The 13626-nt window shown below is 35.6% G+C and overlaps 1 protein-coding gene across 1 annotated transcript in view; it reads right to left on the reverse strand.

The window, feature by feature from the left end:
- Nucleotides 1-13626, reverse strand: part of ARHGAP32 (Rho GTPase activating protein 32) — a 186880-nt gene that overhangs the window by 21124 nt on the left and 152130 nt on the right. The window contains exons 11-13 of the mRNA XM_047072442.1: nt 10835-10937; nt 8878-9022; nt 8375-8457 (exon numbers count right to left, since the gene is read on the reverse strand). Coding sequence (XP_046928398.1) covers nt 8375-8457; nt 8878-9022; nt 10835-10937 — 331 coding nt within the window. The remainder of the gene's footprint in view (nt 1-8374; nt 8458-8877; nt 9023-10834; nt 10938-13626) is intronic.

A 13626-nucleotide genomic window follows, 5' to 3' on the forward strand; every position in this document is an offset into this window, starting at 1 on the left:
GTCAGAAGAATATTATGAATTACATACTCTGCATACAGTAATCACATCTACAGAATTCTAAGAAAAAAGTGTAGGCAGATGCAGTAAGAAATGAACGTTTCTGACAGGACTGGTTCTAAAAAACAGTCTTAGTTTTTAAAAGTCTTTAGGAGGGGCGCCAGTGTGGCTCTGTCAGTTAAGCGTCCAACTTCAGCTCAGGTCATGATCTCACTCCTCGTGGGTTCCAGCCCGGAGTTGGGCTCTGTGCTGACAGCTCAGAGTCTGGAACCTGCTTTAGACTCAGTGTTTCTCTCCCTCCCCCCGTCACTCTCTGTCTCTCTCTCTTGCTCTCAAAAATACATATTTTTAAAAAACAAAAAAATGAATGAATGAATGAAAATTTTTAGGAATATTTGCTCCTGGCTGTCAGACATCTAGTTTCTTTTTTTTTTTTTCAATATATGAAATTTACTGTCAAATTGGTTTCCATACAACACCCAGTGCTCATCCCAAAAGGTGCCCTCCTCAATATCAGACATCTAGTTTCTAAAAATTTTTTGTTTTTTCAACGTTTATTTATTTTTGGGACAGAGAGAGACAGAGCATAACGGGGGAGGGGCAGAGAGAGAGGGAGACACAGAATCGGAAGCAAGCTCCAGGCTCTGAGCCATCAGCCCAGAGCCTGACGCGGGGCTCGAACTCTCGGACCGCGAGATCGTGACCTGGCTGAAGTCGGACGCTTAACCGACTGCGCCACCCAGGCGCCCCTAGTTTCAAGGACACCAGTGAAGTAAGTCCTCCATAAAAGCTAATTTCTCAACACATGATATCATGAACTTATGATATTCTACTTGTAACAGACACGCTAACAGGAGAGGACTTAAACTTTTCTTTTATAAAAGAAAACAGTATTTCACAAGCCTAAACAGTTAAAAGAAGAATTGCAGTGGGCACCAAGGACAGAGAATATTTGAGTAAAAATGTGCTTTTAGAAGAGAAAGCCTATTCCAAATCCTAATATCCTGGGTTATCTTACTTGCTTTACTTAAAGAATTCTATGTATATATAGAGAGATTAAAATAACAGGGCAGAACAGTTTTGGAAAGAAAACATGATCAGCTTAGGTGCAAGTGAGATCAGATAAACACACAGAGGTATTACCTACATTTCTCAAAGTGCCCCTACCTACAGTGTATAGGGACTGAAGCCATTAAAGACAATAAATAGGAGACAGAAGTTTAAGACTGTTATATGAAACAGTAATGAAAGTTAAACTGTGGTCGGCATATGAGCCCAAGAGACCAATGTGAATCTGAGAAGAAAGAGGCTGGCAGCTAGAAGCACTGTTGAAGATGCTTGTTTGCTTTCTTTCATTCTTTCTTTCATTCTTTCTTTCTTTCTTTCCTTCTTTCTTTCTAAATGTTTTATTTATTTATTTTGAGAAAGAGAGTGTGAGAGAGTGAACAGGGGAGGGGCAGAGAGAGAGATACAGAGAAAGACAGAGAATCCCAAGCAGGTTCCTTGCTGTCAGCGCAGAGACCCATGCGGGGCTTGAACTCAGGAACCATGAGATCATCATCTGAGTCGAAATCAAGAGTCAGCCGAGTTCAACCGACTGAGCCACCCAGGAGCCCTGAACATGCTTCTACAGGGATCTCATCAAGTTTCCCTAATAGCCCTACCCAGCACAGTGTTGCCACTCCCCACTTTATGGAGGAGACAGCCAAGGTGTGCCCAGGTTACAAAGACAAGAAGTGCTTGTCTCAAATCAAGGTCGGCATGGCTCCAAAGTCCCTGCTCCTTCAACCGCAGGTGGAACTTTCGTTCCCTCCTAACATTCTTAAGTAGGAAAGGCAGACACACAGACAGAAGTGGGGCTGGTCTGGAGACCATGTACATGTACAGGTGGGAAGCTTGAGAAATGTGTTCAGAAAACATGTAAAATCTTACAATTTTGGGTGGTGGGTAGATGAAGGAAGGGAAATATTAAAGTACTTCACAAATATACTTTATAGGAAATGCAAATCAAAACAACCAAAGATTCCATTTTATTCACATATCTAATTGTAAAAATGTTTTTAAAAGCTAAAGGAGAATTTTAGTCAGCAGTGCCATGAGGTGAGTGAGCACTGTCGTACTCAGCAGAGCACACACTGCATAAATCTTCACAGCTTAGAAATTTTGGTATATCGGGAATAAAATTTTAGTGCCCTTTGATTTCCAAGAATTCCACTGTCAGGTCTTTATCAAAAAAAAAAAAAAATCTAGATTTTCACAAAGATTCATGTAAATGGGTGGTCCTCACAGTAATGTTCAAAATTGGGGGGAAAAATTCCACCAAGGAATGCAAACTGGTGTAGCCACTGTGGAACTGTATGGAGGTTCCTCAAAAAGTTAAAAATACAACTACCTTACAATCCAATAATCAAACTACTGGATATTGACCCTAAAATACAAAACACAAATTCAAAGGGATACATGCACCCCTATGTTTATTGAAGCATTATGTATAATAGCCAAATTATGGAAGCAGCAGAAGTATCCATCTGTAGATGAATGGATAAACAAGATGTGGTATGTATATATACAGACACACACACACACACACACACACACACAAGAATATTATTCATCCATTAGAAAGAATGAAATCTTGTCATTTGGAACAATACAGATGTAGCTAGAGAGTAAAACGCTAAGCAAAATAAGTCAGAAAGACAAATACCATGATTTCACTGAAATGTGAAATTTATAAAACAAAATAAACAAGTGAAGGAAAAAAAAACAACAGCAGAGAGAAACAAACCAAGAAAGAGGGTCTTAACTATGGAGAACTAACTGATGGTTACTAGAGAGGTGGGTGGGGGAATGAGTGAAATAGGTGATGGGGACTAAAGAGGACACTTATCATAACAAGCACTGAGTAAGTGGGTACAGAATTGTTGAATCGCTATATTGTACACCTGAAACTAATATAACACTGTATGCCTAACTATACTGGAATTAAACTAAAAACTTAAAAACACCATAAAACATATCAAATAGGTAAATTAGGGAAAAGGTTAAATAACATAAGAGAACACTATCAAAAATCATGTTTTTCAAGAATTTAAGGAATTAGGAAATGTGAATGTTAAAATCTTAAAAAGTCTGGATGGAGAGAGATACATAACAGGAGACTAACACTCAAATTATGTAGAGGACGCTAGAATATAAAAACACATTAGATAGCAGGAGATCTATCACAAGGAATTATATATTATATAGAATGGGAAATATGTACATAGTAAACAATATATGTAAAACATGTGGGCATGCATTGTATGTAATATATATTAGGAATAAAGAAAATAATATTAGGATATACATTCTATATATGTATACATATACCAGCAAGCTATAAAATACATGGTGCATAAAATATATAATATATATATTCAATATATATTATTGAACATTTACTATTAGCAAGGTTCTATTCTGAGAATACAGTGATAAACAAGACAGAATTCATGGCCTCAAGGAACTTGTGTTTATAAAACAAACAATACATATATATCCATATAAATATATATAGATATATATTCTATACAGATATATGGTACAATACATGTACAATATATAATATATAGCAGGTAAAAGTATATAATGTTCAACAGGGAAGATTAAATAACTAAGGGAGCTACATATGTAATTAGTAAGGGAAATATCTATATATTGTTGAAAAATATCTATATCTGTATAATAAAGGAAAATATATACTGTGTAGGAAAAATATGAATATAGTTAGAGGAGATAAACATAATATATAAAAGTTATATATGAATATATATTGTAAGCTTTACCTAAAGCCAATTTTAAGTGTTTTTGTAAAGTTTATGCAAGGTTATTTTAATTCATAATGAAGTTAAATGGTATAAACACTTTATTTAAACATGATTTAAAAAATAATTTGTTTCTTGCTTCTACAGAAGATACATATATATGTGAGTGTATATACACACATACACACATTATAGATAAACATAGGGGTGCCTGGGTGGCGCAGTCGGTTAAGCGTCCGACTTCAGCCAGGTCACGATCTCGCGGTCCGTGAGTTCGAGCCCCGCGTCGGGCTCTGGGCTGATGGCTCAGAGCCTGGCGCCTGTTTCCGATTCTGTGTCTCCCTCTCTCTCTGCCCCTCCCCCGTTCATGCTCTGTCTCTCTCTGTCCCAAAAATAAATAAAAACGTTGAAGGAAAAAAAAAAAAAAAAAAAGCAAATGCACAGATATACATAATAACAATAACAATAAGGGTAATTAACTCATATAAATAGCACTTATGTAACAGGCCTTGTCCTAAGTTCTCTTCCTTTAATATTCATAATAATCCTACTAGAAAAGTACTATTATTGTCTATTTTAGACACAATGAAACTGAGCCTAAGAGGCAAAGGATCTTGCCCAAGGTCACAAGGTCACATAGCTAATATAGGTAGTTTGGCTTCAAAGTCCCTACATTATAATGAGACATTATATATAACAGGTGACATAAATGTCCTACACAACAGGGGATAAATATGTAAGGGATATAAATAAAATTATGTTGGGAGATTTATTTATATAAAATATAAAAAATAAAAAATATAGGAGGCATACATACTTTACCAGATGAGAAATATATACATATATACTGTCTATTATATATATTTATATGGATATATATACAGTATTGCCTATTTTATACATAACCCCTCTAAAACTTCAGTTCCTTGAGGTAATGAATTCTATCTTGTTTATCATTGTATTCTAAGAATAGCACCTTGCCAATAGTGTTTAATTATATTGAATATATGTTTTGTATATTTTATGTACCATATATTTTAGTTTGCTGACATAATTATTCACATATACCATATATACAGTATATATACATATATATTTGTATGTATACATATATATGCTAGACATGCTGTATACATACTATACTAATATATGTATACATGTGTATACAGTATATATATACATACATAAAATATATATACACATATAGTATATCTCACATGTATGTATACATATATACACACACATAATACACACTGTCCATATATATTACTGATTTTCTCTTAATTCACCCACAATATTAACCAATACTCTCGATTCCCTCTGTAAAATGTACAGATTGGTGTCTACAGCACTATTAAGTTTTTTTGTTTAATAGGTTTCTTTCCCTGCACCACTTTGACTAAATATCATTTAAACTGTAAGCTTACCTAAAGCCAATCTTAAGTGTTTCTATAACTGTTCATGGCAGATTATTTTAAATCATAATGAAGTTAAATGCTATCACACTTATAAAACATGATTTTTTAAAAAAGAATTTTTGTTTCTTGCTTCCATAAATCTGTTGAATATTTTGCAGTCTTGATAAGGGTGAGCTGCCAAATGAGGAAGGAACAAATACTGTGACAAGCAGAGAACAATTTAAAACAAAACAAAACCTATAATTACCAGTAATATTCTCCTAGAGAGCAGAGATTATATCCATGAGATAAGAACAGGATGCTGTAAAGTAGAACAAGAAAGGGCAGGAGGAAGGTACGGGGGAAGGACAGAAGGAAGGAAGAAAGTTTAGTTTGTTTGTTCCTGGAAATAACTTTCTTGTAAATCAAGAAATGGAGGAAATCCGTATGTGGAAACTGACAAAGGAATGTGAGAAAATGAAACAGTTAGTTCAAGAGCTACAATAAACCCAGAAAGAGAATAAAGAAAAAGGATGGGATTTCAGCTGCAATGAGAACCATCAAGGAAATAATAACAAGAAAATTTCCCAGAAGTTTCCAGATGGAGAAAGCCTACCAAGTGTCCACAGCAAAGAATGAAAAAGAACCCACTCCAAGATGGGTCAATGTGAAAACTGAACACTAGGTAGGTTCTAAATTCAAAAGCATCCAGAAAGGATACAAACAAAACAAAATATGTCATATGGCTGCAGCATTTTTGCTTAGATGACAATGGTGTGATACCATCAAAATTATGGGGAAAAATTATTTACAGGCTAACATTCTGCAGTCAACTACCAATCAAATACAAGAGTAGAATAGGAGCATTTTCATATCAAAGTCTCAACACATTTACCTCCCGATCGACTTTCCTGGAGAAGCTTCCAAGATGTCTACTACAAAGCAGGGAGTAAAAACAAGGGAGATGACAAGAGATCCTGCAGGAGGCAATGAATAGAACTTCCGAAATGAGGGTTAAGAGTTCACAGTGTTGCACATCTAGAGAGCAAACAGCCTGGACTGAGGTACTGAGTAGTGGGGCATAAGGCTCCAGCAGGGATATTTTCACGGGACCAAAAAAAAACCAAACACGTTGCCTGATAAGTCTGAACACACTGACAGAACATTTATAGTCCTGTGAAAGAGTTTCAGGGATAAACTAGTGATGAACAGAAACTCAGCAAGCCAAAAATGGGCATCTGCTACACACACACACACACACACACACACACACACACACACACACAGCTATTCCAGAAAGGAAATAAAGTCTAGTATCTATTATGTGCAGTCATGAATAACAGTTACATGGTTGTAACACTACAATATAGACAGTGAATACTGGTTTAACTCCAAATGCTGACATAACCAGACTCTGAACATGAAAGAAGGGGAAGTGTGAGTTTGTGTGGTACTGGGGTGGGGGTGATAAGAAAGCTAAATTTTATTCACCACAAAAGGAAGGTAAAAATAATTATCTAAAAATGAAAAATCAAGAAATAAAAGCATACGCATGCTATTCAGAAATAGAGAATAAGGAGAAATTAGGAAGGGGGGTTGTGGAGCATTTTTCATTTTACAGTGAAAAATAGTCATCTGTACACACCATTTGACTTTTTAAAACCATGTACATATATATTATATTGATCTTTTTTTTAATTTAGAGAAAAAAGATGTATTTATATGGTACCTCCTATAAAACTAAGTCAAGAAGTCTTGGCCTAATTCTAATCATCTGTCTTGCTATGTTTTACATTAAAAAAAAATACTCAGGGCCAGACTCATTCGCACATTGGATCTCATTATAACATCAAAAAAATCTCTTAAGAAGGGATTATTAGTATTCTTTTCACACACATGGATATTAGTGCTTGGAGAGGTCACATAGGAAGTGATGAACATGCAAATAAAAACTCCCCTCTCTCAAAGGTAATATTCATTATATTGCACTAGGTTTCTTTTTCTGGCAAGTACAAAAAAAAAGTTGTCTTCCTCCTTAAATATTCTTCAATAACTGTGTACTATCAGATTTGTCTCCTCAGCTTTCTTTTTCAGGGTTGAAGACCTCATTTCTTGACCTTCCTTCACAAAAGCTCTTTTGTGTTGTTGGGTTTTTTTTTTCACTCTTCAATGGGTCCTTAAGAACCTCTAATTCCCTCACATTCCTCTTAACACAGGCTACGTTAACAGGACAATGAGTCAGGGCCAAGTTACCTTCTGGCTCTTGATTATCATGATTTACAACTATAGTGCTGACTAAAAAAAACTATGCTAATTTTTAATGTTGATTAAAAATTTTAGTGTTGAGTGCCAAATTTAGTGCTGAGTTTTCAAATACATATATGACCAATGTGATTCTTAAAAAAAAGCATTAAATTACTTAATTCGTGTATTACTAAAACATCTACTGCATTTACTTTTTGTCAATGACTGAAATTTAAAAATTTTACCTTTTGCTTTTTTGCATATTATCACCTATGGTTCATACTGTTTTCTTTCTCTCACTAAAAGGCAGTCATCTTTAATTTTATTCTGGTCTTCTCTGATATGAGCAAAACTATTTCTTAGAGTCCAAACTAACATACAGATTAAATTGGGTCTTAAAAAGTAGCAATGGCAACAAAAACAATAAACAAGAACAAGACCTAAAAGAAAACACAGGTTTATAGATCATCTGAGAGTCTCCTGAGGAGGAATTCTGAGACCCCTGTTAGGTTTTGTGGTTCTATGTAGCTTGGACACCTTTTGAAAAAGGTAAGAGGGTTGGAAGTAAACAGGCACTCAGCACTGTATCCTACTTTGGATTCAAGGAATCACAAGTATTCACACTTGTGATCATACACCAGTATTTCTCAGGGTATCAAAAGACAAAAAACAAAACACCCCCCCAAAACAGGTTTAGTCAACTATCAATCTGTTCATTTATTTTTGTTCATTAATTCAACTTTTATTAAGTGCCTACTGGATGCCAAGCACTGTGCCAGGCCTTGGGATACAGAAACATAAATGTATGAACAAACGGAAGTTTAAACAGAACTCCATGGAAGTTTTAGTAGTTAGAAAACCAAAGAAAAACACCACTCTTCGCATCAACTGACTTGTACTCTTGGGTGATATCTACAACACGTGATTTACCTGTAGTGAGGAGGGGGCAGTTGTTGGATGACGTCATGAATTTTGATCAGCCTTTCTTCATCTGTTGCTGCTGAAACAGCATCCTGCAACAATCACAATGAGAAACAGACCAGTAGGCTTTGTTGGTAGAAACTTAAGCTATTCACTTACAATTCAGTTCTCACTCTACTGAACGACAAGGAACTATATAGTATCAAGAAAGTAAACTTTGTTTCCATACTGTATGGACATTGAAATCTATTAAAGGATAATTTTTTAAAACTTTATGGTAACCAATTTGAGGATGATAAGATTAGTGGGCCAAAGTCAGAAACTAAATGTATGCACATGTGAAAACAGTGAAGACTATGGACTAGCTATCAATAACAGTTTTCTGTTTTCTTTGAAGGAGGTATTTTAGTCACAGAACTATGTCTTACATGACCAAACCAATCTTTGCACGTTTGGCATAAAATCACAGCACAACTCCAAAGACAACTTGAGTAGCAGTAACTTGTACTCACAGAAAATTTCTCATACAGCTGGTAGGTGAGCAGAGGGTTTGGGAGCTCTCGAAAATACAGCTTACAGAGGGAGCCCACGGAATGGATGTCTTGAACATAAGGTTCTTTAGTCAGGTCGGGGACATGTTCAGAGTCAAATTCATGGCTAACAAACGAGAGACAAAATACAATTATTTTATTGAAGGAAAAGCAAATATAGGACTTAAAACAGAAAGCATAATGTTTTATTCAAGTGATTGTATTTTATGTAGGTTATGTTTGGACTTCAGCAGTAACTGGATGTCTGATCATAAGAGAAGTGTTTTTCTAAGTGGAAATTATGGGCATAGCTCTAATATTACAAAGGACAACAACCTCTGAAACATATATGGATGAGCAGCTCTTAACACATAGATCTGAAAACAGAACTCCCAATTTCCAGTGCTTTGAATAGCTAACATTTTGGCAATTCTGGACAGTAGGGCTGAGTGGCAGCTGGTCCATGAACAACTCTGTACAGAAATCCCTCAGGAGTATATAGTTCAGGAATACTTTATTGAAGGAGGATAAGGAAGCCAGAACAATATAAAGCAATTTCTAGCTAACTGAATTTGAATAGCCAGTAAGATCTATAATGTAAAGTGAGTGAAATGTAAGTTGTGCTTAGAATACTAAGGCAAGTTAGGCTCATTCTCCAGGAGGTTGATTAATATTAATCGACAGGCATGGGACTACTTATCAACCGAGAGGATTAGTGTATGTGGACAATGGATCTGCTCCATCTGACACTGAAGACTGAAACTATCTTCAGTACAAGAATCAGTTTAAGTACTTTACAAACGCGTATTCCTGAAAATAGAGAGGAGCTCTGTGGTCAACTGGAATATTAAAATCTGTGTAGAATAATGGCAATCACTGTGCAGCACAGTGAAAAATGAAGGATAAGAGCATATTAAGAACAGACTAGAATCTAAGAGATTAAGAGAAAATAAAATTTATATTGCTGGTATAACAGATACCACTATTTTTGTCTCTGAGAAGATAATGGGAGAGGACGTAGAATACATAACATGTATATGTGCTACAAAACTAGTGTTAAAGGGGATTAGAGGAAGTTTCACCACAGAAATGCAAACAATTATAATAGAACATTATGAAAAACTGTATGCCAACAAAGTGGACAACATGGAAGAAATGGGTAAATTCCTAGAAACATATAAACTACCCAAACTGAAACAGGAAGAAACAGAAAACTTGAACAGACTGATAACCAGCAAAGAAATAGAATCAGTCATCAAAAACCTCCCAACAAACAAAAGTCCAGGGCCTGATGGCTTCCCAGGGGAATTCTACCAAACATTTAAAGAAGAGTTAATACCAATCTTTTCAATACATTCCAAAAAAACAGAAAGGAAGGAAAACTTCTAAACTCATTCTATGAAGCCAGAACTACCCTGAGAGCAAAACCAAATAAGGACTCCACTAAAAAACAGAACTATAGGCCAACATCTCTGATGAACACGGATGCAAAAATTCTCAATACTAGCAAACCAAATCCAACAGCTCACTGAAAGAATCATTCACCACGATCGAGTGTGATTGATTCCTGGGCTGCTAGAGTGGTTCAACAGAAGAAGTTTCACTCGTCAGTTTTAATTAAAAAGAATAATTCTATTACAATGGAAATTGTCTCATTTTTTTCATGGATGCAAACTTTGAAATTTGCTCAAATCTCCAAATATAGAAATGAGAAAAAATATAAAATTGAAGAGATTAAGGAGACATGGTTTTCTGATAGAACAAATGAAGAAATGGCATTTAGGAAAACATTTACAAAAATCCATATGGATATTATTTCCCACTTCATCCAGACTATATTACTGAAAGTTATGGTTATCAATGTGCCTTAATTTTGAAATAATTTAATTTTAAGAAATTACAACAGGAACGAAAAAGAAAATGCCAAATAAGTTTTTACCGTAGTCTCTGGATATTAGAGGCAACGCCAGAGAGACGATATATTCCATCCACAATGCCATATCTCTCAATGAATGCTGTACAGCTTTGAAGAACCTGGGGGACTAAAGACAGGGTTTTAAAAACAGAGATTAAATTGGGAGTATTCTGTCAAAACAAAGTTGACAAAAAATCAGAATGTCCTAGTTTTCATAAGCAAAAAAAAAAAATCTGTAAATTAAAATTATAAGGGGCAGAGATTAGTCTACTACAAAAATTGATGAAGACACATTTACTTATTTTTACATGTAAACTAGACAACTGGTACCTGAATATCAAGACCAGCTCTCTCCCATTACATTTAAGTGTTAACAGTAAGTGAAAGAATTCGTAGATTAGGATAATTACATGTAAGTGTAATGGTAAGTAACAGAATTCATGTTACCAGGAGAGTTGTAACAGTTTTGCTGAACTTCACACATAGAAAATGGATATAACAAAGCTAGTGCTTATCCCAACATTAGGCAATTATCACTGCCTGTAAGTGTTCCAATTTCCTACTTAAAAAAAAAAATTTTTTTTACATTTATTTTTGAGAGACAGAGAGACAGAGCACAAGTGGGGGAGGGGCACAGAGAGAAGGAGACACAAAATTGGAAGCAGGCTCCAGGCTCTGAGCTGTCAGCACAGAGCCTGATGTGGGTTTTGAACTCACAAACTGTGAGATCATGACCTGAGCCGAAGTCGGCCACTTAACCCACTGAGCCACCCAGGCGCCCCCCAGTTTCCCACTTTTAGAAGTTTCTTTCATCTGGGGCACCTGGGTGGCTCAGTTGGGTAAGAATCTGACTCTTGATTTTGGCTCAGGTCATGAATGATCTAATGGCTTGTGAGTTTGAGCCCCACATCAGCTTCTGTGCTGACAGTACGGAGCCTGCTTGGTATTCTCTCTCTGCCCCTTTCCTGCTCTCTCTCTAAATAAATAAAAATAAACTTTAAAAAATAAAAAAAATAAAAGTTTCTCTCACCTTTTCACAGTTAATGCTAATTCTGAATTTTATCCAATAAACAAAACACCAACATAAGGCAATGGTCAACCTGACTTCAGGTAGAGGGAATCTTTTAATTTCCTGCCTGTCTTTACATTAAAATTGCTGATGTTTTGACTTAATATTATCAGTTAATCATAAAGGACACTGTAGCAATAAGCAAAAAAAAAAAAGAAGGGGTACTCTCTCTGGTTACCTCACTAAAGACCTGATACAAACTGACAGCTAGTCCAGCCTATAGTCTAGAAAAGACCATTCAAAGTACATAATTAAAAAGTTTTTATACTCATTCAAAAATGTACAGTAGCTGAAATTTGAACTTTGTCTTAATGTCTTAATTGTCTTACTGACAACTGATGAGTTTACAGGCTTTAGCATAACAATGTTCATTTGATAGTGTTAGTTAAAAGAATCCATGAAAGGAAGGTTGGGAGAGCATTATTTGGTCTGCAAAAAACTGCTATACAAAGGATGAAACATTCAGATTGGCAATTGAAACCACTGAGATATTTTAATTAGGTAATTATAGCTAATGTATTTCATTTACTGTACATAACATTATTATTATAACAGACCTTTTTAAAAAATTTTTAATGTTATTTACATTTGAGATAGAGACAGAGCATGAGCAGGGGAGAGGCAGAGAGAGAGAGACACACGCAGAGAATCTGAAGCAGGGTCCAGGCTCTGAGCTGTCAGCACAGAGCCCGATGCGAGGCTCGAACCCACAAACCGTGAGATCATGACATGAGCCAAAGTTGGAAGCTTAACCAAGTGAGCTACCCAGGTGCCCCTATATCAGACTTTTCATCGGTTCTCCTGCCTTTTTTTTGTCCTTCCTGCATTCCATCTTTTAAATTCTACCAGATCCTATAATTTAATTTAAAATTTAAACTCTTTAGCTTTGAATAATTTTTTTAAAGCAGCTATATTATTGAGCATGTAATAAGTGCCAAGTTTTTTACAATAGATGCCTCAATTAGTTCTCACAAAAATCCATAGGAAAAGCTCTGTCACTATTTTGAGAGGAAACTGAGTCTTACAGACATGAAGTTTTACCCAAGGGCAAACAGGAAACAACGGACGAAATGAGATTCTAATTTAAACAGTCCAAGTACAAAGCCAATTTTTAACTAAGGCAAAATACTGCCTAGAACATAAGGTCCTTCATGGTTTGCACTTACATTATTGATTTCACAACTCTAGGCCAACTCAAGTCTCTCCTCTTTTGCCACACAAAGCAGCCATTTTATAAGTCCCTCAATTTCCTAGTAGAGAAAAACCACTTTCCTCTTCTGGGATTCTCTTTGTACTCTCATCTTCTTATAGAAAACTCTTGGCTGTTGTTGAAAACCCAACTGAATGTTCACTCTTAAGCAAGCCTTCTTTGAATATTCCCAAGGAGAGCTAGCTGCACTATGTTCTAGGTGCCCAAAGAACTATGTCATTTTGAAATACTTGCTTGTTTATACAACTATTACCCTTTACTAGTCAAGCTCTTAAGGAGCAAAAAGCATGTTTCATCCGTCTTTGTATATTCAAAGTCTGTGTCTGGAAACAACGTACAAATTTAGCAAATGAATTAATCTATAACTGCCCTTGTGAGCCTGAGAAAGTCATATGATCAAGTCAGCAGAGCAGGGCCATCTTAGTTTCCATAAGAAACTGTATTCATTTTCAACTGTATGCTTTCTATCATCTTAGTAACAAGAAAAATATCTTTACGAACTGGAGTTCTAGTACTAATACTGCTCCATCAATGATA

Source organism: Lynx rufus, unplaced genomic scaffold (genome assembly GCF_022079265.1).
Source record: "Lynx rufus isolate CCGP_SWC_20201006 ecotype Redwood Valley unplaced genomic scaffold, mLynRuf1.p SCAF_9, whole genome shotgun sequence".
Classification (NCBI taxonomy): Eukaryota; Metazoa; Chordata; class Mammalia; order Carnivora; family Felidae; genus Lynx; species Lynx rufus.